The following is a 27055-nucleotide window of genomic DNA, read 5'->3' as shown; positions in this document are numbered from 1 at the left end:
TTTTGGGATTTGGTCTTGGAGTTAAGGGTTGGTGGTTCTGGGGGAAAGGGAGGAGATGGAAGGGGTTGGCATAGGTTTATTTTTTTTCTTTCAAAATTGTCCAAAAAAATTATTATTTGAAAATGATTTAACTAAAAATTGGATGAAATGTTAAGAATTTAGACGATAGGGGGGAAATTGGCGAAAAAAAGAAGTTCATATCCTTAATTTTCTAAAAAAAAAAAATAGGGAGTCAATCGAAAGTTAAGTACAAGTTCAGGGGGCAAATCACTAGTATACCCCAAAATGTATTGTCCAAGTGTTAGGCTTAAAATTTTGCCACAAGTGCAGGAGCGTGTGAGAATGTGAAGGTAAAAATTCTAACATTGGAAAGCTAGAAAACATTGTAAGGACTTATAAAGAGTTGGGCTACTCACCCCATTGTCAATTTCCTTCAGTTAGAAATTGCCAACGTTTACGTGCACGATTGACGACCTATCCTTACTTCAAAGACTAATGCCGAAATGACCCCAGCTAGATAATTTATTAAATGGGATGAATTCTGTTCAAAAACTGTGGTTCTTTAGATTGATACTAGCCTACAGAATAGCTATTTGAGTATTTTTCTTGTGCTAGGTGAACTGCCCTATTCCATATTATTCTAATTAATTATCTAAATGAATACTATTAATTCAAGTTAATGCTTAAAAAATAATATTGATTCAAATTAATGATATGGCCCTAGAGAGGGAAGTAATTATTAATTAAGGAAAAGAAAGAAAAAAAAAATCAGAGTTTGTGATGGCATGGCCTCTCCCACACATCCGGTTTCGACATTCTTACAACACTCGAAATTAATACATGGGTTTTTCCGAACCAACCCATTTTCATGGTTGGTTGTTTCAATCCCGCTCTGAAGAGAAAATCAATTTCTTGTCCAAGTCAAAGTCCTCCATCAAATGTCCTCATTATTTCTTCACCATTATCTCTAATGCATCCCCTAATTCCTGCATATCCATGATTTCTGAGTTTTAAGATTATTGTTTTGTTTTCATGACCTCATTATTTTCTTAACCCTTTTTAAAAATTTTAAAACTTTCCTTTGAAGTCAATGACACAAAATACCCTACACTCTCCTATATAAATTGGCACCACCCCGTCAAACCTTCTCTCATTCTCTCACTCCTCTTCTTCTCCCTCTTGTGATCACTTATTTTGAGTGATTTTGAGTACTTTTCTTCATATTCTGCCTACTTGTTTAGATTTTTAGGATGAACAAACTTAGACAACATAGTTTCTTGGCATTCTTATGCCTCCTCCTTATACTTCCAACTTTAGTTTTCGGAGAGTGCACATGTGACGAAGAAGAAGATGGGGACCGGAACAAAACCGAAGCCCTCAAGTACAAACTGGCCGCGATTGCATCGATACTAGTTGCCAGTGCAATCGGTGTTGGCATTCCGATTCTTGGGAAGACCATCCCGGCTTTGCACCCCGACAGGAACATCTTCTTCCTCATCAAGGCCTTTGCAGCCGGTGTCATATTGGCTACCGGGTTCATACATGTGCTTCCGGATGCTTTTGATAATTTGACATCGCCTTGCCTTAAGGAGAATCCATGGGGGAAGTTCCCCTTCACTGGGTTTGTGGCCATGGTTGCTGCCATTGGGACTTTGATGGTGGATGCCTCTGCCACTTCTTACTACAGCAGGTCTCACTTCAAGAACAATAAGGCTCGGCCTGCGGAGAGCTGCGGTGACCAGGAGAAGGCTGGAGAGCATGAGGGTCACGTGCATGTTCATACTCATGCAACTCATGGTCATGCTCATGGTGCAGTTGACACCTCACCTACAACACAACTTCTTAGGCACAGAGTGATTTCACAGGTACTTTTAATTTTCTTTTGTTTAGCAGAGAGTGTTGGTTTTTGATTTGTTATTTATGTTGGTTTATGTTTAGTAATTAGTGGGGAATATTGATTGATTAGTTTTGATCTTGTTGCAGGTTTTGGAGTTGGGGATTATTGTGCATTCTGTCATTATTGGAATTTCTTTAGGTGCTTCTGAAAGTCCCGACACCATAAGGCCTCTTGTAGCTGCCTTGACCTTCCATCAGTTTTTCGAGGGCATGGGACTTGGTGGATGCATATCTCAGGTAATTGCTTTGCATACTTGACTAATCTGTAAGTTCAATTAAACTCTGGAAGATGCTGAGAGGATTTTTTGTTTTTCTTACTTTATGTAGGCGAAATTCACGGCTCGAGGAGTTGCAATCATGGCTCTGTTCTTCTCTCTTACAACTCCTGTTGGAATTGCAATTGGTATCGGAATTTCAAACGTTTATAAAGAAAACAGCCCAACTGCCCTCATCGTTGAAGGCGTTTTCAACGCAGCATCAGCCGGTATCTTAATCTATATGTCCCTTGTTGATCTGCTAGCAGCTGATTTTATGAACCCAAAATTGCAGAGCAATGGAAGACTTCAAGTTGGGGCTAATATAGCTCTTCTTCTTGGAGCTGGTTTTATGTCTCTGCTAGCCAAATGGGCTTAAACTAAGCAGTCTAGGATGTCGATAATTTTTTGTTCTTTTTCTTTGTGCCATTTGCTAGTTTGTTTTTTTCTCAAGTTCTGTGTTTTATTTCTCCATAATTAGCATCAAATTATGTAGTTTAAATCTCAGAATTCTGTGTCAAAAAAAAAAAAGCATTAAGTTGATGGTGTAGTTTGTTTACAATTCAAAAGAGGAGAAGTGTTTGTTTTTTTGCTAAAGAGTCAAACATTCAATCTGAACATTAGTCTAGTTGATTCCTTTCCCAATGTCAAGGGCCCACAAGGTTGTAGTTCGGAAATTCAGAGGAAGTGTCCTCCCCCCCACCCCCTTCCCAAAGTGACGGAAAAAGTCACCAGAAATTTAACCAAAAGGAACAGGAAATAAATTGTATGCTGAACTGACATGTAGGCTTTTAGCCCTGCATTGTGTTTTTCTGCTGTTGCAGTTGACTTGGTCCACCTGAAAAGAGATTTACACTGCAGATACAAATATCTGTTTTGATACAAATATAATTTGCAATGAAATTTCAATTACTCATTGAGCGCCACCAGCAAGAAAAGAATAGAATCGAGAAATGGATTGTCAATGATAAGGAAAGCAAACATGAATTGTCAAACAAACAAAAAGGTTGAGCACAGCTGCAATGAAATATTATATGTAACATGGAATGGAATCCTATTAATATTAATAGTGATGGCATTGGCCAAATAAATTAAATTAAAATCAATTCTTTGGATTTGACTGCAATAAGATATAATCATTATAAAAAAACAAAGAAGATTGCTGTATTCTGCAGTGTACAATTGAGATATTTTAAATTGGACAAGAAGTAAACGTTTACATTGCTTTGCTCATGGCTTTCAACACTTCTTGGATGATATCGTCAGCTTAACGTCGAAAATATTGAATTTTACAAGAAATAATTGCTGTAACTTTTCTTCAGTAAACAAGAAAACAAAAACTTTTCAAAGTTTACGAAGGTAATTCACCACTCTTTTTGTTATTTCTTTCTTGAAGAATCCTGGCCATCCCAGATTCTGAGATGTTGCTTTTCTTTACTTAGCAGTTACTACTTAGCAGTTGGCAACACTATTTGTTTAACTTGCTTACTTTGATCTTTCGGCTTCCCCTACCTCCTCTCTTCCCATCACAATCTCTCTGACTCATGAATCATTTTTACAACACCGAGCAATATTCTAAACTACTCTAATTTACCAGCGTAATAGATTTGATGTGAGTTTTAATTTATTATATAGATTATATATTGAAATATATAGTCTACAACCATTGACCCATTAATGTAATAGTCTTCAAGAAGGCCCACTCAAGAACAAAGCAAAGGTTCCAAAGTGTCCAGCCTTTGACACCTGGGGCCCCAAATCTCAGTGATTGGACCATCTGTTCCCACTTAATTAAATATTGTGCTCTCTTTTCCATCAACAGTAATCAAATGTAGTCTTACCATTACAAAAATCTAAGCTGAATTGACATGCAGGATTGAGACATTGCTGACTCTTAAACACCTTGCTTTTGATACTGATATAGAAATTTCCTCCCAATAGTGTATCATTTCAGGTCTATATTCTTGCAAGCTTGAGAGTCCTGTAAGGCTTGTTTGGAGTATCTGTTTGCTTTGTTTTGCTGAAGGTGTCTGAGAAGTGCTTTTGGGTTGTAAGTTCTTTGGCTCTTAACCCTGCATTGTGTCTCTCTGCTTTTGTCAGACAGATTGGTTTCCTTTTCAGTTTGGGATCAAAGCCAAAGAGGCAAGCAGCGTAACAGAGGAACAAAAAGCAGCAATAAAACTTCAATCACTCATTGAGCACCACCAGCAAGAAAAGAATAGTATCAAGAAATGGATTTTTACTTAAAATAAGGAAAAGCAAGTTATTCAAATATTATATGCACACGGAATCCTATTAATAAATTAATGCAGAAAACATTTATGGTACTACTAGCTAGGAAATAACTTATAACCAAATAATTTAAAATGAATTCATTGGATTTCACTGCATTGTGTCTCTCTGCTTTCCAAAGTTAATGGATCACTCTCCTTTTTCTTTTGTGACCATCATCTTGGCCTTCATCACAAGTGCGCCCTCCCAAAACTAGGTGGTAAGTATAACAAACTCCCACACAAACTTTTCATGATTGCCAATATCCCTCCTATAAAGAGTGGAAATTAAGCATCACCCCCTTCAAATCTTCTCTCGCTCTCAAACTTCAAATTTTGTGTACTTCTTTAGATTTAGGATCATCTGCATATCTTTTATGTGCTTCCGATTCCTGACTTCCAGGTTTACCAACACAAAAAACTTCAGAAAAAGAAGTAAGCAAATGGCGAAAAATAGAAGAAACAATTATTCTGAGCTTCCTAGATGCCTAGTTTAAGCCCATTTGGCTATCATAGACATGCAACCAGCTCTAAAGGAATAGATATATTGGCCCCAGCTTGAAGCCTTTTTCTGTATTTTTGAATTCATAAAGTCTGCTGCAAGCATATCAACAGGGGACATAGAGATTATAAGATACCGGTCAATGCAGCATCAGCCGGTATCTTAATCTATATTTCCCTTGTTGATCTGCTAGCAACTGATTTTTTGAATCCAAACATGCAGAGCAATGGAAGTTCTTCAAGCTGGTTGGAGGTGGTTGCATGCCTATAATAGCCAAATGGGCTTAAACTAGTCAGTCTACGATGTTCATAATTTTTTCTTTCCTTTTCTCTGGGCATTGCTTGCTTCTTTCTCCGAAGTTTTGTGTCTTCACTCTCCAGAATTTGCATCAAATGATGTAGCGTACATATCAGAATCTTGTAAATGAAATACATTCAATTGATGGTGTAATTTCCTTACAAGTTACAACTTAATACAAGAGAAGTCCTTTCTTTCTCCCTTCTTAAAAAAAAAAAAAAAAAAAAAAGGTTCAACAATGATTTAAATTCTTTTTTCCTGGAAAAAAAAGAAGTTTATTGTAGAAAAATATCACTAAAATAAGTGCTACGATAAAAGTGGTTACATAGAGGACAGAGCTAGAAATGAAATAAATCAAAGTTGAATTTGATCAATAAAACACCCCAGTGAAGAGTGAGAGGAACCACCATCCAATAAGGCTTTCTTGCTCTTTACACTCATCTCCTTCACCCTCTCTCTTATATCACTGTCCTTCTCCATCACTTCCCTTATCCCTCTCCCTATCTCCTCTGCACTCACCTCCACTTCACTTCCCTTCCTATAATCCATCTTAATTTCCACGGCCAATCCCAATTCCTTCACCAGCTCAAAAGTATTTAATTGTTGCTCCGAGTACATTGGCCACGTGGCAATTGGCACGCCATACCATAGACTTTCCAACACGGAGTTCCACCCGCAATGCGATACAAACCCTCCGATTGCTGGGTGGGCTAGTATAGCCACTTGTGGGGCCCATCCTATGACTTTCCCAATCCTAGCCGTTCGATCTAGAAACCCTTCCGGCAAGACCCCCTTGGGATCCGCATAGTCACTTGGCATGGCAATCTCGCCCTTTGGCGGGGCCTTTTGTGAATATGATATTGGAAGAGAAATAATTTTCATTGATAGGTACAATTGGTTTTATACAAGAGAGTTCTAAGTATACTAGGAAACGTGTCCTCTATTCTAGGGAACTTACTAGGAAAGTAAATCCTAATTACAACAGTATTGATATTACTTGATATTATACAAACTGATTTCCTACACTCCCCCTCAAGTTGAAGAGTGGATATCAAGAACTCTCAACTTGCGAACAAGATTGTTGAATTCTTCTCGTCCCAATGCCTTAGTAAGAATATCGGCTAACTGAGAGGACGAACTCACATGTTGTGTGGCAATCAAACCTTCCTGAATCTTATCTCGAATAAAATGGCAATCCATCTCAATATGTCTTGTTCTCTCATGAAATACTGGATTGGCAGCAATATGTAAAGCTGCCTTGTTGTCACAATACAACAAAGCAGATTGACGATGAAGAATGCGCAAATCCTTGAGGAGGGATCGAAGCCAAGATAACTCACAACATGCTGCTGCCATAGATCTATATTCAGCTTCTGCTGATGATAAAGATACAGTTTTCTGCCGCTTCGATTTCCATGAAATTAAAGAAGATCCCAGAAACACACAATAGCCTGTAGTGGACCTTCTAGTATTAGGACAACCTGCCCAATCAGAATCACAGAAGGCACGCAAAGTCAAGTCATTCTGAGAAGACAATAATATGCCTTGACCTGGCGATTTTTTTAAATAACGAAGAATACGAAGTGCAGCCTCCATGTGAGGTTTACGTGGGGCATGCATAAACCTACTTAAGACATGAACAGAGTAAGTAATATCTGGCCTTGTGATGGTCAAATAAATCAAGCGACCAACGAGTCTTCTATACTGAGCTGGATCTTTAAGTAATTCACCCTTATCTGAGAGCTTAAGACCTTTTTCCATAGGAAAATCAACAGGTGCGGCACCTAGGAGTTTTGCATCCTTCAAAATTTCCAATGCATACTTGCGTTGAGATAAGAAAAATGCCCTGTTTTGATCTTGCTACCTCAATCCCCAAAAAGTATTTCAAATCTCCAAGATCTTTAATACGAAAATGACGGTGCAAAAAAGCCTTGAGTGCCGAGATAGCTATAGGGTCATTGCCCGTGATAACAATGTCATCAACATAAATCAATAATGCTGTGAAAGAGTGCCCCTTATGGCGTGTAAATAATGAATAGTCAGCTTTAGATTGAATGTAACCAGTAGAACAAATGGCCTGAGAAAACTTAGCAAACCATTGACGAGAAGCTTGCTTTAAACCATAAAGAGATTTATGAAGGCGACATACCAAGTTCTCCCCCTGTCGCCGAAGACCAGGTGGAGGGAGCATGTAGATTTCCTCATGGAGATCACCATGAAGAAAAGCATTGTTGACATCAAGCTGATGAAGGGACCAATTACGGGCGGCAGCAAGAGCGAGAAGGCAGCGGATAGTGGGCATTTTGGCAGTAGGAGAAAAGGTATCATGATAATCAACACCTTCTAGCTGAGTAAAACCTTTAGCAACCAACCGGGCTTTGTAGCGCTCAACCGAGCCATCAGACTTAAGCTTGACTTTATACACCCACCGACAACCAATGGGCTTCTTTCCAGCAGGTAACGGAGTAAGACTCCAAGTGTGGTTATCAGACAAAGCCTGCAATTCAGACTGCATGGCCTCTTGCCAATGAGAGTGGGGAGCAGCGTCCTCATAAGAACTGGGTTCAACAATAGTACTGACTTTCGCAATGAAAGCAAAGTGAGCGGGGGAATAATGATGATATGAGAGAAAATTGCAGAGCGGAAAACGTGTACCTTTAGTAGGACCCGGCAGTAAAGAAGACGAGTGATCAGGGATGGGCAACATGACTTGATTGCAGATGTAGTCACGTAAGCGAACGGAAGGCACAGGGATGCGTTCAGATCGGCGGAGAGGTGGTGGGTCAGGTGCGGGGGCATGTGGACTGGTGACGGGTGAACCAGGGACGTGCCCAGCTGGTGGGGATGAGAGCAAAGGTGGACTGGGCTCAGCAGGCGCGGTGGTGGTGTCAGGTGGGGACGAAGGCAGGGGATGTGGACTGGTGGGGGTCGACTCAGGTAAAGGAGCTGCTGGAGAAGAAGAAAAAACGGGGTCGACGTCAGAAGGGAAAGGAGGTGCCGGAAAGGCAGAGGGAACCGAAAGTGATGGGGAAGGAAAAGTGTGGTAGGGAAAAATATTTTCATGGAACTTAACATCACGACTTGTGAAAATTTTGTGGGACTCAAGATCATAAAGTTTGAAAGCTTTTTGGCCGAGGGGATAACCAAGGAAAACAGATGGAATTGCACGAGGAGCGAATTTATGTGTGACATGAACATTAGTGGCATATGCAAGGCAACCAAAAACACGGAGATGAGAGAAAGATGGTGTTTTGGAATAAAGACGTTCAAAAGGAGTGTGAAAAGAAAGAAGAGGAGTAGGAAAACGGTTGATGAGATGAACTGCAGTTAAAACACATTCCCCCCAAAATTTTGAAGGAAGATTAGCCTGAAGTTTTAAAGCACGAGCCGTTTCAAGGATGTGGCGATGCTTACGTTCTACGACCCCATTTTGTTGAGGCGTATAAACGCAAGAGTGTTGAAAAATGACGCCTTGTTCATGAAAGAAAGTCTGAAGAGAAAGAAATTCCCCCCCATTGTCGGCACGAAGCTGTTTAATTTGGGAATCAAATTGAGTGCCAACAAAAGAAAAAAAGGTTTTTAAAAGATGTTGAGTCTCATGTTTATGGCGCATTAAAAATACCCAAGTAAAGCGAGAAAAATCATCAACTATTGTAAGAAAATAATGGGCACCAGAAATTGACGAATGCTTATAAGGGCCCCAAATATCACAATGAATTAAATCAAATGGTTTGACAGAGGAGATTGAACTTGTTCCGAAAGGGAGACGACTCTGCTTTGCCAAGGGACAAACATGACAAGCATTATTAGAGACAAAAGGGAAATCTAGTAGATGCTTAGACATAAAATGTAATCTTGAGGAAGAAACATGGCCAAGACGACGATGCCAAAGGTCGGTAGTGGTGACAGTGTGATTGCAGGATGGACGGTGAGTGGGATTTTGGTAGGTTGTGTTGGGGGGTGTCTCCGCCAATAGTGCCACCAAGTAATAAAGCCCGTCATGTTGCTTACCCAAACCAATCGTCTTCCTCGTAGCAAGGTCCTGCAAAATGCAATAATATGGGAAAAAAGTCACTGAACAATTCAAATTTTTTGTAAGCTTACTCACAGACATCAAATGTACTGTGAAAGTAGGTACACATAGCACATCACGCAAAGTATAAGTAGAATTGAGAGGGAATGATCCTGTTGTAGTAATTGAAGCCTTCTCCCCACTAGGCATACGAACCGGTTGCACAGAATGATCAATATTACGATGAACCAACAATTTTGGAGAAGAAACAATGTGGTCAGTCGCGCCACTGTCAATAATCCAGCGCTGAAATTTTAATTTTGACAAACCTGTGTTGGTGGCAGCTGCATGGACCTGGGATTTCTTGTCAGAAACTGATTTGTCATGCATGATAGCCAACATCTGTTGAATTTGAAGGTCCGAAAGGCCGGACATAACAGACTGCATCGTATCCTTGGTTGGGCCTTCCGAAACATGATTGGAAGATGGACCATCATGCTTTTTCGTAGGTTTGTGGCGTGGATGACCTTCTGGATACCCATGAAGCTTCCAGCAGGTATCAATACGATGGCCATCGTCATCACAATGGGTGCAATGGGTACATGTAGAAGAATCAGTGTAGGAAGCAAGTTCATCCCAAAGACCTTTCAACTTGGTGTAATAGGCAGCAACTGACAATTGATCTTGTGTCAAATATGAAGTCTCCCGTTGAAGTTGGAAGATACGAGGAGTGTTGCTTTGAGAGAATCGTTCACGGAGATCCTCCCAAATCTCGCGGGCCGTGGTACAATATATGACACTATTATTGATTTCGGGATCAAGAGTGTTGACAATCCAGGAGAAAACCATGTCGTTGTAGCGCATCCATACCGCGTGTTCATCAGGAGTGGATTCCGATGACGGCTTTTTGAGAGTTCCATCAACGAAACCCAATTTATTCTTTGCGTTCAATGAAATAGTCATGAATCTGCGCCACGTTGCATAATTATCTCCATTCAAAGGCTTTGGTACAATTACCAAACCTGGATGATCTGAATTATTGATGTAGTAAGGACTTGAAGGTTCAACCTTGAATGTGCCAGAGGAATCACTCATGGTTTCCGGCAGCTGAAGTTATGCGGCACGAGAAGGTAAGGTGCCGTAGGAAAAGAAATATGAAGAGTTAGGGTTTGATGTCCTGCTCTGATACCATGTGAATATGATATTGGAAGAGAAATAATTTTCATTGATAGGTACAATTGGTTTTATACAAGAGAGTTCTAAGTATACTAGGAAACGTGTCCTCTATTCTAGGGAACTTACTAGGAAAGTAAATCCTAATTACAACAGTATTGATATTAATTGATATTATACAAACTGATTTCCTACACCTTTCGTAGGGACCACAAGAACCGAAACCCACCGTACTCCAGTGCACACGCCATCTCTTTCACCTGGGCCTCACCAAAGCTTCCCATGCTCCCAAAACACAGGAACACCACAGACAAGGAAGGCTGATCATCAAGCCACCTTAAAATATCATACTTTTGTCTAGCCTTGTCCGTACTCACGTGGAAATCATCACTCTCAAGATTCAACAGAGGTCCCACCGGATACACAGGTGGGGTTTTATCATCAGAAAGAGAGTGAAGCGCATGTGATTCCAGCTCTGAGAACGAATTTACTAAAATACCCTTGGTTTCTCTAAACCTTTTTGCATGATTGAGAAATGTTGTGGCACCCTCCTTGTCCAATAGCACACCGGGCAAGACATGGGCAGGCAAAGAGTTGACGAAACTCGGGATGGCCAACTCAGCCTCAGAGTCCATCAACTGAGCCGCGTCCGTGCCATGCTCGTCTCGAAGCTTTTGGAGGTAGAGCAAGAACGCGAGACACCCGGCGTTGGAGGTGAAGAACACGTAGGAAGGAACCCCAAATTCATTGGCCACATCAATCATAGTGGTGCAGAACATGTCAACGACCAACCCGGCCAGCCGAGCCTGGTTCGACTCGGACTGAGTACTTGACTCTAAGACGGCGGCTCTAACATGGGTTTTGTGATTTTCGACAAAGGTTTTGAAGAACGAGGAGGGGCCGGTGTTTCGTGTGTCGACGTGGGCTTCGGGGAGGTTGATGAAATTGATGCGTCGTGAGATGGAAGCGTCTGTGTTGGTGAAGAGTTGGTCGAAGGGGAGCTTCATGATGAGGACTGTGATGAAGAGCTGGTGATCTCTAGCCGCAAGTTGCTTTGCGATCTCAACCGTTGATACGAGGTGCCCGATGCCCGGGCCTGGGATGAACACAAGTCTCCTCATTTTGTGTTGAATGGAATGAAAACCTCAGCTAATAAAACTTAGTATATGTATGTATATAATTTTACACATCACATGTCATGTGCATGGCTGGCAGTGGTATTTTTTGAACATTGTTATTGTTTATTTATGGAATTTAATTATCTAGGCTTGTACGTGGGATTGTCTATGAAGTCAAGATTTTAAGTTATATAAATCTTGTGATCCGAAAAATATTGGATATTGTCCATTATTAAGTTCACTGGGTAATAGACTCGAAAATCCAAAACAAAAAGGACAAAACAAAAAAATTGATTTTGGTCCAACTAGTCGTAGTAGGATGCATTGAATATGTCAAACTTGTCAGTTTTTTCAGCCATAACAATTAAGAAGGCAAGTCATTTCATTTTATTTGTTAATTAAGGATATTGCTTGCCTCTTTTTATGTAAGAGCAACTCCACCCATTTGCCCTTAGCCATGGCAAGGGTGGAGCTAGGGCAAGCACTATTCACGTGAATAGTGGTTGCCCTTGCAAATAGTAAATCGTTTCTCCACCCGTTGCCCTTAGCCATGGCAATTACTATTCACTTTTTTGTTTTTTCCTCCTATTTTTTAATGAAAATAATTAATTTGGGTAATATTTTCAGATAAGATTTTCGGATTCCTACGTGTCAAGACTATTCATAATCAGATAAAATTTTCGGATAAGATATTTGGATTCAAATTTCGGATTAATTTCAAAGTTCAAATTTCAGATAAATTTTTGGGTTCAAATTTCGAATGAATTTCAAAATTCAAATTTCAGATAAATTTGGGTTCAAATTTCAGATAAATTTGGGTTCAAATTTCGGATGAATTTCAAATTTCAGATATGATTTTCATCCAATAAAATCAAGCCACATGGCATGTCTATCTTGCCAAATTTTTCTATAAAACCAGAGTCTCAGCTCATACCTCTCACACCACATCTTTCTATATTTTCATTTCTGAGAGTTTATAATTCATACTTCATTCATTCTGAATGGAAGAATTTAGGAGATGCTTGGAGAGACAAGAGAGAGAAAGAAGAGAGAGAAACCGTAGAGCAGATGAAGTCAATGAGTTGCAGAGACAAGTCGATGAGCAAGTTCTCATAACAGTGGCTTTGGAAGAAGAAGAGAACCAAGGTCGCCGCCATAGTTCACAAGCCGGCCGCCGCCGGAATGTGGAAAGACATAGGCATTCTAGGGGTAAGAATCTTTTGGAAGATTATTTTATCCCAACTTCTTTGTACTCTGATGTTGATTTTCGAAGGCGATTTAGAATGCAACCTCATTTGTTCAATAAAGTCATGCATGATATTTGCAATTATGATGCATACTTTGTTCAAAAGTGTGATGCTGCTGGGGTTTTGGGGCTTCTTCCGGAGCAAAAGCTTACAGCTGTTATACGAATGTTGGCGTATGGAGCATCTGCTGATCAGGTGGATGAGATTGCCCGGATGGGGAAGTCCACTACGTTGGAGGCTTTGGTAAGATTTTGTCAAGCTGTTGAAACTCTGTACACTAGGGACTACCTGCGTAGACCTACTCCCAGGGACCTCCAAAGGCTTCTGCAAAAAGCCGAAGCTCGAGGATTCCCTGGAATGATTGGTAGCATCGACTGCATGCATTGGCAATGGAAGAATTGCCCAACTGCCTGGCAAGGTGATTATGGAAATCGAAAAGGCCAAAAAAGTATCATCCTTGAAGCGGTTGCTGGTTTCGACACATGGGTTTGGCATGCCTTCTTCGGAGTTGCAGGATCACAAAATGACCTCAACGTGCTGGGTCAATCCCCCGTCTTCAACGATGTATTGAGAGGTCAGGGCCCCAATGTCACCTATGAAGTCAACAATACAGTATACCAGACAGGATACTACCTAGCTGATGGAATCTACCCGAGGTGGACGACTTTTGTCAAAACCATTCCAAATCCCCGATCCCAGAAGCAAAAATTATTTGCTACATATCAAGAGGGATACAGGAAAGATGTCGAAAGGTGTTTTGGCATCCTTCAAGCCAGGTGGTTGATTATTCGAGGTGCGGCCCGCATGTTTGATGAGGAGATCCTCAGAAGCATTATGATGACTTGCATCATCCTCCATAATATGATTGTGGAGGATGAGTACGATTATGATGCTTTAGAGGTCTACGAACCGGATCCAATGAACACGGCTTTGACACGGATTTATGAAAGGCCCATGGGGCCAAATGGAGAACCGTTTGAGCCGGAACCGTTGGTGAGGGATGGTCATTTGATGACCCGAATGATAGATCGATATACGGAGATGCAATCTTCGTATATTCATGAAATGCGTCAATTTCACTTGATGGAGCATCTATGGGCGGTGAAAGGCAATGAAGATTAATAATGGAGAATAGATGCTTTGCTTATGTTTTATTTAGTATGGTTTGGTTGTGTTTTTATTTTTATTGTGCCTTGTTTGTACTTTTATTTTTATTATTGTGCCTTGTTTGTACTTTTAATTTTAATTTTATTATGTTTTGTTTGAAGTATGGAATATGTTGAATAAAAAGGTAATTTATTGAATGCTTTGTTTATTAAATAATGAAATGTAATACAAGTCATTATGAATTACTAATAAAATAAAATACATGAATTATAACAACTTTAATAGAAAACAACTAAAATACAAATACATAAAAGATATGCTAACTAATTTAATGGTTTCCATCATTTAACCAATCCGTGTTGCTAGGCCCATCATCCCGGAAAAGTCTTCTTCTCATAACATCCCTTCGTTCTAGCTTCCAAAATTGTTTTGTTTCAGGGGACATATGACTTGTATTCATCGCCATGGTTTCCCGATCTGTCTTGTCCATATCTTTTTTGCGCAAATACTCCCTTTCACGTGCAAACTCAGCATCAAGGGCCAACTCGTGCTCTTGGCGTTTTTGCTCCATTTCTATTCTTATGCCGTTTTGCCTTGCAATTTCCTCCAAAAATTGTGAATTTTGATTGCTTGAATTACCCTTCTTCTTTGCCTTCGCGGCCTTTCGGCCAATGGGCCTCGGCTCCTTTTCGATGGGTGAGTCTTGACTCATAGGAGAATCAAGAGGTGAATCCGATGTCATTGAATCACGGAGTGGCGTCTCGTTTAACACAACCTCCGGACCCGTTGGAATAATTACGAAGCGTTTGCAAAATTTCACCACCTCCCAACATTCATGATGGGTGAAACTTTTTTTGCCACCCCCGGTTGCACCGAACCACATTTGTGCTTGAATCATCTATTGAACAAAAAAATGGAAATGCAATAAATATTTAAAATATATTGGATATGCAAGAAATATTAACAACATATTAAAAATACAAGCAATATTAACAAAATATTGAAAATGCAAGAAATATTAACAACATATTGAAAATGCAAGCAATATTAACAAAATATTGAAAATGCAAGCAATATTAACAAAATATTGAAAATGCAAGCAATATTAACAAAATATATACAACATATTGAAAATGCAAGCAATATTAACAAAATATTGAAAATGCAAGCAATATTAACAAAATATATACAACATATTGAAAATGTAAGCAATATTAACAAAATATATATATTAGGAGATTAAACTTAATAACACAAAAATTATAAAATACTTACCTCGTTAGTACGATTTTGCCCACTTCTATAGTTGTCCATCGCTTTTGCTAGGGCATTTCTCCATTTTCCCAACTCTTTATTGAGAATTTTCCACCTACTGGATAATGCCATCTCCGTACGAGTAGACCCCGGAATTTTTTCACAAAATTCGGCATGAATTTTTTTCCACATATGAAAAAATTTCATTTCATTGCCGGACACGGGACAATGACAAATTTGGAGCCAAGCCTCACACAAAGAAACATCTTCCATTGTGCTCCAAGCCCCTCCGGTTTCGATAGAAGAAGCCATAAAAATATGAAATCAAAATGCTAGATGAAAAAGAGGAAAATGTTGTGTAAAAAGAGTGAATATTAGTAGAAGTATAATGAAATGTAAGAGTATTGGTGTTGAAAGTGAAGGGTATTGATAGGTATTTATAGAAAAAAATACCAGAATTTTTTAGAATTTTTTAGAATTTTTTTTCATATTTTTTTCACCCAAAAAAGCCTCAGCCGTTGGATTAGAAAGGAGAAGCAGATCGGAAGGCACTGAGCGCGACACGTGGCAGCCTACCGTTGGCGCTGGCGTCAGCGCTGACGTCAGCGCGCGCTGATTCAAAATTTTTTTACCGTTGGCGCGTGCATTGCACGCGCCAACGGTAAAAATTTTTTGACAGCCCTAGCTGACGTCAGCGTGACGCCAGCGCTGACGTCAGCACCCGCGTTTTGGACCTGGGGCTGGTTTGGCCTTCGGGCTGGCCCGAGTTGGTGGGTCCCACACCAAACCCGGGCCTGGGCTGCACGCTGGAGCGAAATTTTTTTTTTTTTCTGCCCTTGCCTCGGGCTGGGCTCCTTCGCTGGAGCCACTCTAAGGAGATACTTCTTCTTCATATAAATTACAATTTGAGATATATACAAAAATAATTTATCAAAAACATAAAAAAAAAACACTCATGCATGCATATATGTCACGCTGCTATTGACATGAATGTAAAAACTTCTACTTACATGGTAAGGTGTTTATGTTCATGATAAGGTGAGTGACTTCACCTATTTTAACATTGTTCTACAAGAGGCATATATAATCGCCCTCACAAAAATGATGAAATCAAAATTATATCTTGAATGGCTCATATTTCTTGTTAATTTATCTATATATAATTGAGAATACAATATGTTGCCAACTTGGCCGAACCTCTGTTCTTCATACCTCACGTTTATTGTAAAAATAAGTATACTCCCGCTCAACAGTTAGTTGCTTATAACCAAGGTCTAAAATATCGATGGTTTCGGAAATATCCATCGTTTTCATTTCCTATAAATAGAGTTTGGCTTTTGGGACAATATCCTCAGATTTTAAAAAGGGACCAATCACATAACAGAAAACACTTCCTTATTAGGAACTACGATACGTAAAACAAACGGAGAAAATATCTGCTCATCAAATCTCCTATGAAAATTAACAACTATGTTTTCTATGCATCATCTTGAGCTTTAACGAATCTAAACTTAAATCTGGTCAAGAAAACGTCCCAAGGAAGAATATGAAGAACCACCATCCGTCAAAGCTTTCTTGCTCTTTTCACTAATTTCCTTCACCCTCGCTCTTATATCACTGTCCTTCTCCATCACTTGCCTTATCCCTCTCTCTATCTCCTCTGCACTCACCACCACTTCACTGTCCTGCTTATAATCCATCTTAATTTCCACACCCAATCCCAAATCCTTCACCAGCGCAAACGCATTTAGTTGTTGTTCTGCGTACATTGGCCACGTGGCAATCGGCACACCACACCATAGGCTCTCCAGTGTAGAATTCCACCCACAATGGGACACAAACCCTCCGACCGACGGGTGTGCCAAAATGGCCACTTGTGGAGCCCATCCTATGACCTTCCCTATCCCAGCCGTCCGATCAAGAAACCCTTCATGCAAGACTCCCTTGACATCCGCATAATCACTCGGCATCCCCACCTTGCCCTTTGGCTCGGGCTTCCGTAGGGACCACAAGAACCGCTGCCCGCTTTTCTCCAGCGCACACGCTATCTCCTTCACCTGCGCCTCACCAAAGCTTCCCATGCTCCCAAAGCACAGGAACACCACCGAGGAAGGAGGCTGATCATCAAGCCACTCCAAGATATCAGACTTCTGAATGGACTGGTCCGAGCCAACGTGGCCATCATCACTCTTCAGATTCAACAGGGGCCCCACAGGATACACCGGTGGGAATTTACCATCAGAAAGAGAACGAAGAGCATGTGGTTCCAGCTCCCTGAAAGTGTTTATCAAAATACCCTTGGTTTGTCTAAACCTCGCTGCAAAATCGATGAAGTCTGTGGCGCCTTTCTTCTCCCGCATCATTCCCGGCCAGATTCCAGCAGGCACGGGGTTGATGAAACTCGGGACGATCAACTCAGAATCCCACCCAGTTATCTCAGCAACGTCCTTCCCCTGCTCATCATGAAGTGACTGGAGTTGGAACCAGAACCCTAGACCCGCTGCGCCGGAGGTGAAGAAGAGGTAGGAAGGAATCTGGAATTCGTCCGCCACATTGATCATGGGGGTGCAGAACATGTCGATGACAAACCCAGCAAGCTCGGCCTGAGCGGACTCAGCGAGTAACTTTGTGACGGCTTCTTTGACGTGGGTTTTGTGGCCTTGGACGAATGTTTTGATGAAGGAGGTGAAGGCAAGGCCCTGTGTGTCGATGTGGGACTCCGGGAGGTTGACGAAGCTGATGCGGTGTGAGATCGAAGGGTCTGTATTGGTGAAGAGCTTGTCGAAGGGGAGCTTCATAATGAGGATGGTGATGAAGAGCTGGTCATCTCGAGCAACGAGTTGCTTTGCGATCTCGATCGTTGACACGATGTGGCCAACGCCTGGGGCTGGGATGAACACAAGTTGTGCTGGTCTCTTCATTATTTGATTAATTTTGGGAGATGAAGAAATAATAAATATTTGATGAAAAACTCAACTCATGAAACATCTTTATATATAGCATGTCATGTGCATGTTCACGGTGGTGTTTCTAACATTGCTTTGACTACTCCCTTTGTCATTTTTGCTAGGTGACGTCATGCCTTTACTGGCATTTGTTTAGTTAAGATTGTCTTTTACATTAATCTTGTGACTTTGAAAATTTGATAAACTTAATTACTTGGAAACCAAACCAAAACAAAAGTCATCGTAATTGGTTTTGGTTCGACAAGTCGTCGTGGACTCAGGGACGAACCCATGTTTTAAAATGGATTGAGCTAAATTTAGGTATTAAGTAGATTGAAAACTCAACAATACCATGTGATTTCATTGATAACAAAAAAATAAAAAAATTACAGCAAGAACAATAAAATCAATTACAAATCCTATTTGATAATTCATAACTCATAAATTGAAACAGATGCCCTAATTGCAAATCCTAATTGATAATTCGATAGTGTCAATTGCAAATCCTCCTAATTGATACTTCATAAACTCCAAAAATAAAAGCATTAAGAAATTGAGAGAAGCTTAATTACATGATGAATATAGGAACTTGGTTCACTTGAATTAAGTTTTGAAGGTGAGTGCAGCAGCAACAAGAGCGTTTTTGTTTTAATTATCTAGGCCAATGGCTAGGCTTGTACGTGGGATTGTCTATGAAGTAAAGATTTTGAGTTATATAAATCTTGTGATCCGAAAAATATTGAATATTGTCCATTATCAAGACAAGTCTCCTCATTTTGTGTTGAATGCAATGAAAACCTCAGCCGATAAAACTTAGTATATATGTACATAATTTTACACATCACATGTCATGTGCATGGCTGGCAGTGGTATTTCTTGCACATTGTTATTGTTTATTTTTGGAATTTAATTATCCAGGCCAATGGCTGGGGCTTGTACGTGGGATTGTCTATGAAGTCAAGATTTTCAGTTATATAATTCTTGTGATCCGGAAAATATTGGATGTTGTCCATTATTAAGTCCACTAGGTAATAGACTCGGAAATCCAAAACAAAAAGGACAACAAAAGGTAATCAAAAATTGATTTTGGTCCAACTAGTCGTAGTAGAATGCATTGAATATGTCAAGTCAATGATATATGCATATAATTTGTTAGTTTTTTCAGTCATAACAATTAAGAAGACAAGTCATTTTATTTTATTTGTTAATTAAGGATACTGCTGGCTTCTTTTCATATAAGGAAATACTTCTCCTTTATGTAAATTATAATTTGTCACATCTGTAAAACTAATTTATCAAAAAAAAAAAAAAAACCCACTTATACATACATATCACACTGCTATTGATATAAATGTAGAAGCTCCTAGTTACATGGTAAGAAGTTTATGTTCATGATAAGTTGAGTGGCTTCACCTATTTTAACATCGTTCTACAAGAGGCACATATAATCGTCCTCACAAAAATGACGAAATCAAAATTATATCTTGAATGGCTCATATTTCATGTTAATTTATCTATATATAATTGAGAATACAATATGTTTCCAACTCGGCCGAAGCTGTGTTCTTCATATACCTCATGTTTACTATAAAAAGAAGTATACTCCTGCTCAATATCTAGTTGGTTATAATCAAAGTCTAAAATATGGATGGTTTCGGAAATATCGGTGGTTCAAAAACACTGAAATTTCAATGGAAATATTGGGAAACTATCAATATCAGTAAAAATAGAATAAAACCCACCCATATGGATCTCAGATTGGTTAACGTTGAAGCAACATGGTGATTAAGGCGCTGGAGGAGTAGAATGGAAGGGGTTCAATTCCCCCATTTGCGTGTGTGCTGTGGGGTTTTTTTTGTTTGTTTTTGTTTTTGTTCTTTTTTTCCTTTTTGTCCATTGCATGCTATCGCGATATTTTGACAAAATATTGTTGAAGCAGGTGAGAAATTATTGACGTCAATATTTCTTGATATTATCGTCGATATTGTTTATAATTATACGATATGTGTATGAATATGTTCCAAAATATTCTAGACCCAAAAAGACGATAATATCGACGATATTTCGTCAATATTATCAATATTTTGTTCCTTGATTTTACTAAGTTTTATAAAACTTGTTTAAAAAAGCCAAACATTTAAATGATCTTGAGCTTTGCTAAATCAGAATTAGTTAAATATGATCGATAAACCCCAAGGAGGAACCATCCCCCAAGGCTTTCTGGCTATTGTCACTACTCATTTTTTCCATCCTCTTTCTTATATCATTGTTGTTGACTTGTGTTGAATCCGGTGGTCCACTAGGACCTTGATTGGGCCAAGATCGAATGTGAGTCCAAGTTGAATTTGTATGGATGGGCTTTCTTCTTGGGCCCAGGTGTTCTGCACAACTTTGAAAGCAAATGATCAAGAAGCACTGGTGTAGTACCAGCCAATTCCACTCTAATGCCTAAGTTAGAGGGACAAATGGTGTTTAAGAGAGTGGATGTTGATGATTAATGACTATAAATAAGGCTATAAATAAGGCTAATGTAATAGTTGTAAGGGAGTGGATGTTGATGATTAATGAAATAGTTTATTTGTGACATAGATTTGTTACGATATATGTGGGTTTGTACTAGTTTTAGATTTCGGTACTTGTGTATATGGTTGGTGACCTATACTCGAACCCCAACCCTCATCAGTAACTGAGATTACAGTTTATTTTGCTTTCTTGGCCAAGTGCTCGGGCGGCTTTGTTCATCTTTCATATTTATTGGACCTCACCCCTTCTTAATTTCATAACCTTAGAGATATTAAAGCCTTTGTTGGAATTTCATTTCCCCCTTGTTATTATAAAAAAGACTGTAAGTTTACATATGCAAATTTATTATATAGCCATTAGTGTTCCTAATTCACGTGTTATATCGTACCACTACAAATGATTTTAAGTTTTGATGAATCAAATGTTAAATCTGATCAATAAAACGACCCAATGAAGAGTATGAGGATCCACCATTCATCAGGGATTTTTTGCTCTTTTCACTCATTTCCTTCACCCTCTTCCTTATAACACTATCATGCTCCATCACTTGTCTTATTGCTCTCTCTATGTCTTGTGCACCCACAACCACCTCACTGTCCTTCCTATAATCCATCTTGATCTCCACAGCCAATCCCAATTCTTTTACCAGCTCAAAGGCATTTGTTTGTTGCTCCGCATACATTGGCCACGTGGCCACCGGAACACCGTACCACAAGCTCTCCAGCGTGGAATTCCATCCACAATGGGATACGAACCCTCCGATTGACGAGTGGGCCAAAATGTCCACTTGTGGGGCCCACCCTATGACCTTCCCAATTTTAGCCGTTCGATCAAGAAACCCTTCGGGTAAGACTGCACTAGTGTCCGCATAATCGCTTGGCATAGCCATCTTCCCTTTCGGTGGGGGCTGGCGTAGGGACCACAAGAACCGGGGCCCGGTGTGCTCTAGCGCATATGCTATCTCCTTCACTTGGGCCTCACCGAAGCTTCCCATGCTCCCAAAGCAGAGGAAAACTACGGACAACGGTGGTTGATCATGAAGCCAACTCAAGATATCCCAAACCTTATCATCCTCACTACTCTTGATGTTCAATAAGGGTCCCACAGGGTACACTGGTGGGTTTTTACCATAAGAAATAGAATGAAGGGCATGCGATTCCAGCTCCCAGAATGTATTTACCAAAATACCCTTGGTTTCTCTAAACCTCCTGGCATAGTTGAGGAATGATTCAGCACTCTCCTTGTCCAGTAGCTTACCAGGCAAGACGCTAGCAGGCAGAGGATTGACAAAACTCGGGACGACCAAGTCAGAATCCGAGTGCATAAACTCAGTCACATCCTTGCCATGCTCGTCCCGAAGCGTCTGGAGGTGGAACAAAAGGCCGAGACATGCAGCACTGGAGGTGAAGAACACGTAAGAAGGTACCTCAAACTCATTGGCCACGTCAATCATGGTGGTGCAGAACATGTCAACCACGAACCCGGCGAGCCGGGGCTTTGAGGAGCCAGACTGATTTGACTCAACGAGTTTAGCGACGGCATCTCTGACTTGGGTCTTCTGATTTTCGACGAAGAATTTGAAGCAAGAGAGATCTGTTGTTTCGGGGTCGGGGAGGTTGACGAAGTTGATGCATGGTGAGATTGAAGAGTCTGTGTTTGTGAAGAGTTTGTCAAAGGGTCGTTTCATGATGAGAAGTGTGATGAAGAGACGGTCATCACGAGAAACTAAGAGCTTTGCTATCTCAATTGTGGACATAACATGGCCAATGCCTGCGGCTGGGATGAACACAAGTTCTGCTGGTCTCTTCATTTGTGGAGATGAAGAAAGATGATGGCAATGAAAAGCTCAGCTGATAAACTTGCTTATATATATATATATATATATATATATCTGGTTGATCAATTGATATGATGTCATGCCTTTGCTGGCATTTTTGTGATGGGTTGTATAAAGTCTAACGATTTATTTTATACAAATCTTGTGAGTTGAAAAAATTGATATTATAATTATTTACGTTTGGAAAATATGTGATGAATTTCGGAGTTTAGACTTGTCAAAAAGAGAGGTCAAACTTTGATATTTTGTTTTAGGGTTATGCTAGGGAGACCAACTTTAGATACCAACTTGTGTACCAACTCTCTAATAGAGGTGGAACCCACCAATACAATGGGTCACAGACTCTATTAGAGAGTTGGTACACAAGTTGGTATCTAAAGTTGGTCTGCCTAGCATTTTCCTTTGTTTTATAGTGGAAAGTTGAACATGCATTGAATTGATGAAAAAGACAATTAAGAAATCGGCAAATCCATCGTTTTCATCGTAATGGCTTTCGGGGCAATCTAACCAACAAATACTTCATCATCGTCATCATCATCATCATCATCATCATTATCATGTTGACAATATCCTCAGATTTTAAAAAGGGGCCAATCACATAACAGAAAACACTTCATTATTAGGAACTACGATACGTAAAACAAACGGAGAAAATATTTGCTCATCAAATCTCCTATGAAAATTAACAACTGTGGTTTCTATGCATCATCTTGAGCTTTAACGAATCTAAACTTAAATCTGGTCAAGAAAACGTCCCAAGGAAGAATATGAAGAACCACCATCCGACAAAGCCTTCTTGCTCTTTTCACTAATTTCCTTCACCCTCGCTCTTAAATCACTGTCCTTCTCCATCACTTGCCTTATCCCTCTCTCTATCTCCTCTGCACTCACCACCACTTCACTGTCCTGATTATAATCTACCTTAATTTCCACACCCAATCCCAACTCCTTAACCAGCTCAAACGCATTTAGTTGTTGTTCTGCGTACAATGGCCACGTGGCAACCGGCACACCACACCATATGCTCTCCAGCGTAGAATTCCACCCACAATGGGACACAAACCCTCCGACCCCCGGGTGGGCCAAAATGGCCACTTGTGGAGCCCATCCTATGACCTTCCCTATCCCAGCCGTCCGATCAAGAAACCCTTCAGGCAAGACTCCCTTGACATCCGCATAATCGGTCGGCATCCCCATCTTGCCTTTTGGCTCGGGTTTCCGTAGGGACCACAAGAACCGCTGCCCGCTTTGCTCCAGCGCACACGCTATCTCCTTCACCTGCGCCTCACTAAAGCTTCCCATGCTCCCAAAGCACAGGAACACCACCGAGGAAGGAGGCTGATCATCAAGCCACTCCAAGATATCAGACTTCTGAATGGACTGGTCCGAGCCAACGTGGCCATCATCACTCTTCATATTCAACAGGGGCCCCACAGGGTACACCGGTGGGAATTTACCATCAGAAAGAGAACGAAGAGCATGTGGTTCCAGCTCCCTGAAAGTGTTTATCAAAATACCCTTGGTTTGTCTAAACCTCGCTGCAAAATCGATGAAGTCTGTAGCGCCTTCCTTCGTTCGCGTCACTCTCGGCCAGACTCCAGCGGGCACGGGGTTGATGAAACTCGGGACGATCGACTCAGATTCCCACCCAATTATCTCAGCAACGTCCTTCCCCTGCTCATCATGAAGTGACTGGAGGTGGAACCAGAACCCTAGAGTGGCTGCGCCGGAGGTGAAGAAGACGTAGGAAGGAATCTGGAATTCGTCCGCCACGTTGATCATGGGGGTGCAGAACATGTCGATGACAAACCCGGCAAGCTCGGCCTGAGCGGACTCAGAGAGTAACTTTGTGACGGCGTCTTTGACGTGGGTTTTGTGGCCTTGGACGAATGTTTTGATGAAGGAGGTGAAGGCAAGGCCCTGTGTGTCGATGTGTGACTCCGGAAGGTTGACGAAGCTGATGCGGTGTGAGATTGAAGGGTCTGTATTGGTGAAGAGCTTGTCGAAGGGGAGCTTCATGATGAGGATGGTGATGAAGAGCTGGTCATCTCGAGCAACGAGTTGTTTCGCGATCTCGACCGTTGACACGATGTGACCAACGCCTGGGGCTGGGATGAACACAAGTTGTGCTGGTCTCTTCATTATTTGATGAATTTTGGGAGATGAAGAAATAGTAAATATTTGATGAAAATCTCAGCTCATGAAACATCTTTATATACATCATGTGCATGTTCACGGTGGTGTTTCTAACGTTGTTTTGATTACTTCTTTTCATTTTTGCCTGGTGACGTCATGCCTTTGCTGGCATTTGTTCAGTCAAGATTGTCTTTTATATTATTTACTTGGAACCAAGCCAAAACAAAAGTTATCATAATTGGTTTTGGTCTGACAAGTCGTCGTGGACTTGGCAGTATATGCCCTCAAATTATAATTAACCACACAACTGCACAAGACTTATCAACAAGGATGAGGTCACATGACTTATCATATGCCCTCAAATCATTTAAACAACAATTTTATTTTTTTGGTATGCACCACAAAATTGAAGTAGAAAGCGAATTTGTCTGTTCTGAACATGAAGAAGACAATTAGAATGAACCGATCGGCGAATTTGTCTGTTTAAAAGGCGTACAGATCATGGTTTCCTTCCCCCATCCAAGCCTGGTTTTCTATTATATAATTGATCAAGATGTTGAAGATCTTGAATGTGCACCGAAATAAATATGTAGAGAAAATTATTAGAATTAAGAACTTTATTAAATTCATCTACTCATGATAGAAACATAAACAGTAGGAATTTCTTATTTTTTTAGGACTTTCCTAATATATCAAAGGAAAATCTGATCAAGAAAATGTTCCAATGAAGAGTGTGAGGAGCCACCTTCCGTCAAGGCTTTTTTGCTCTTCTCACTCATCTCTTTCACCCTCTTCCTTACATCACTATCATGCTCCATCACCTCCCTTATCCCTCTCTCTATCTCCTCTGCACTCACCACCACTTGGGTGTCTCTCCTATAATCCATCTTAATTGCCACTGCCAAACCCAACTCCCTTACCAATTCAAAGGCATTTAATTGTTGCTCTGCGTACACCGGCCACGCGGCCATCGGCACCCCGAACCACAGGCTCTCAAGCGTGGAATTCCACCCGCAGTGGGATACGAACCCTCCTACTGCCGGGTGCGCCAAGATGGCCACCTGCGGAGCCCACCCTATGACCTTTCCCATCGCAGCGGTTCGATCGAGGAACCCTTCGGGCAAGACCCCCGTGAGATCCGAGTAGTCACCAGGGGACACAACGGTCCCCTTTGGTGGGGGCTGGCGTAGAGACCACAAGAACCGGAGCCCACTCCGCTCCAGCCCCAACGCTATCTCCCTCACCTGGTCCTCGTCAAAGCTTCCCATGCTCCCAAAGCACAGGAACACCACGGACGAAGGAGGCTGATCATCTAGCCACTCCAATATATCAGACTTCCGTTGGGCCTGCTCCGAACCCGATTGGGTCTCATCACTCATCAGATTCAACATGGGACCCACAGGATACAAAGGCGGGGTTTCACCATCAGAAAGAGAATCAAGAGCATGTGGTTCTAGCTCCTTGAATGTATTTACCAAAATGCCCTTGGTTTCTGTAAACCGTTTGGCATAGCTTAGAAACGTCTCCGCGCCCTCTTTGTCCAGAACCGCACTAGGCAAGACTCTGCCGGGAACCGAGTTGACAAAAGTGGGCAGGTACAACTCAGTGTCCGAGTCTTTGAACTCACTGACGTCCTTGCCATACACATCGCGAATTCTTTGTAGGTTAAACAGCAGCCCGAGAAACCCAGCAGGTGAAGTGAAGAACATGTACGTAGGAATCCCAAAATCATCCGCCACATCGATCATTGTTGTGCAAAACATGTCGATGACGAACCCAGCAAGCCGAGGCCTCGAATCGGACTGTGACTCGGTGAGTTCGGCGACCGCGTTTTTGACGTGGGTTTTGTGGCTTTCGACGAATTGGTTGCGGAAGGAGTGGGAGCTGAGGTGCTTGTCTAGGTCTGGGACTTTTGGGAGGGTGATGAAGTTGACACGTGGCAGTACGGGAGAGGCTTCGAGGGAGGCTCTGTAGGCCTCTGTGCCCTTGGAGTCGAAGGGTAGCTTCATGATGAGGACGGTGATGAAAAGTTGGTCGTGGCGGGAAACAAGGAGCTTCGAAATCTCGACGGCGGAGACGAGATGGCCGATGCGGCCGGATGGGATGACGACTAGGTGTGAAGCTTTCTCCATATGGAATAAGAGAGGTTTTTTTTTCTGTTTGTCAGAATGGAATAAGAGCGGTAGGTTTTAGATCTTTTGATGGAAATAGTTCATTTCCATGTTGTGTTGGAATTAATGCTCTGGGCCAAGGATGCAAGTGGTGACGTCATGCCTTTGCTGCCATCAAAGGGTGGAATTTTGTAGAAACGTCTCCTAAATTTATTCTTGGAAACTTCCATTTCTAGCCTAACAGTGCGACTCATGTGATGCTTTTCTCGTCAAGTAGAAAAATAAATCTCCAAATAAAAATTCACAAGAACACTATTATTTTCTTCGTGTAATTTGAAGTACTTTCCACTTTCTTTCTTATAATTTAGATGTT

The 27055-nt window shown here is 41.0% G+C and overlaps 5 protein-coding genes and 1 pseudogene across 5 annotated transcripts; 1 reads left to right on the top strand and 5 right to left on the bottom strand.

Moving 5' to 3' along the window:
* Positions 57–2690, top strand: LOC18783974 (zinc transporter 8). Its single transcript, XM_007217722.2, has 3 exons — positions 57–1865; positions 1984–2133; positions 2224–2690. Exons 1-3 carry the CDS (start codon positions 1251–1253, stop codon positions 2527–2529), a joined length of 1071 nt encoding a protein of 356 aa, XP_007217784.2. The 5' UTR covers positions 57–1250; the 3' UTR covers positions 2530–2690.
* Positions 5093–11594, bottom strand: LOC18782037 (annotated as a pseudogene).
* Positions 16526–18099, bottom strand: LOC18783493 (UDP-glycosyltransferase 71A15). Its single transcript, XM_007215271.2, has one exon. It carries the CDS (start codon positions 18049–18051, stop codon positions 16642–16644), a length of 1410 nt encoding a protein of 469 aa, XP_007215333.1. The 5' UTR covers positions 18052–18099; the 3' UTR covers positions 16526–16641.
* On the bottom strand, positions 20878–22464 carry LOC18782038 (UDP-glycosyltransferase 71A16). Its single transcript, XM_007216787.2, has one exon. The coding sequence runs from the start codon at positions 22406–22408 to the stop codon at positions 21023–21025; it is 1386 nt and encodes a 461-aa protein (XP_007216849.1). The 5' UTR covers positions 22409–22464; the 3' UTR covers positions 20878–21022.
* On the bottom strand, positions 23018–24767 carry LOC18782745 (UDP-glycosyltransferase 71A16). The gene has a single exon (XM_020560605.1). The coding sequence runs from the start codon at positions 24575–24577 to the stop codon at positions 23168–23170; it is 1410 nt and encodes a 469-aa protein (XP_020416194.1). The 5' UTR covers positions 24578–24767; the 3' UTR covers positions 23018–23167.
* On the bottom strand, positions 25144–27021 carry LOC18781996 (putative UDP-glucose flavonoid 3-O-glucosyltransferase 3). Its single transcript, XM_020560604.1, has one exon. The coding sequence runs from the start codon at positions 26701–26703 to the stop codon at positions 25264–25266; it is 1440 nt and encodes a 479-aa protein (XP_020416193.1). The 5' UTR covers positions 26704–27021; the 3' UTR covers positions 25144–25263.

Source organism: Prunus persica, chromosome G3 (genome assembly GCF_000346465.2).
Source record: "Prunus persica cultivar Lovell chromosome G3, Prunus_persica_NCBIv2, whole genome shotgun sequence".
In the NCBI taxonomy this organism is placed as follows: Eukaryota; Viridiplantae; Streptophyta; class Magnoliopsida; order Rosales; family Rosaceae; genus Prunus; species Prunus persica.
The sequence above is the reverse complement of the archived record's forward strand: the minus strand, read 5'-3'. Positions and strand labels throughout refer to the sequence as shown.

Bases quoted from the DNA above. Each gene is read 5' to 3' on its own strand.
- LOC18783974 (XM_007217722.2), top strand. From the start codon at position 1,251: ATGAACAAACTTAGACAACATAGTTTCTTGGCATTCTTATGCCTCCTC. The intron at 1,866-1,983 runs GTACTTTTAATT...ATCTTGTTGCAG, and splicing joins GGCACAGAGTGATTTCACAG to GTTTTGGAGTTGGGGATTAT. The intron at 2,134-2,223 runs GTAATTGCTTTG...TACTTTATGTAG, and splicing joins TTGGTGGATGCATATCTCAG to GCGAAATTCACGGCTCGAGG.
- LOC18782038 (XM_007216787.2), bottom strand. From the start codon at position 22,408: ATGAAGAGACCAGCAGAACTTGTGTTCATCCCAGCCGCAGGCATTGGC.
- LOC18783493 (XM_007215271.2), bottom strand. From the start codon at position 18,051: ATGAAGAGACCAGCACAACTTGTGTTCATCCCAGCCCCAGGCGTTGGC.
- LOC18781996 (XM_020560604.1), bottom strand. From the start codon at position 26,703: ATGGAGAAAGCTTCACACCTAGTCGTCATCCCATCCGGCCGCATCGGC.
- LOC18782745 (XM_020560605.1), bottom strand. From the start codon at position 24,577: ATGAAGAGACCAGCACAACTTGTGTTCATCCCAGCCCCAGGCGTTGGT.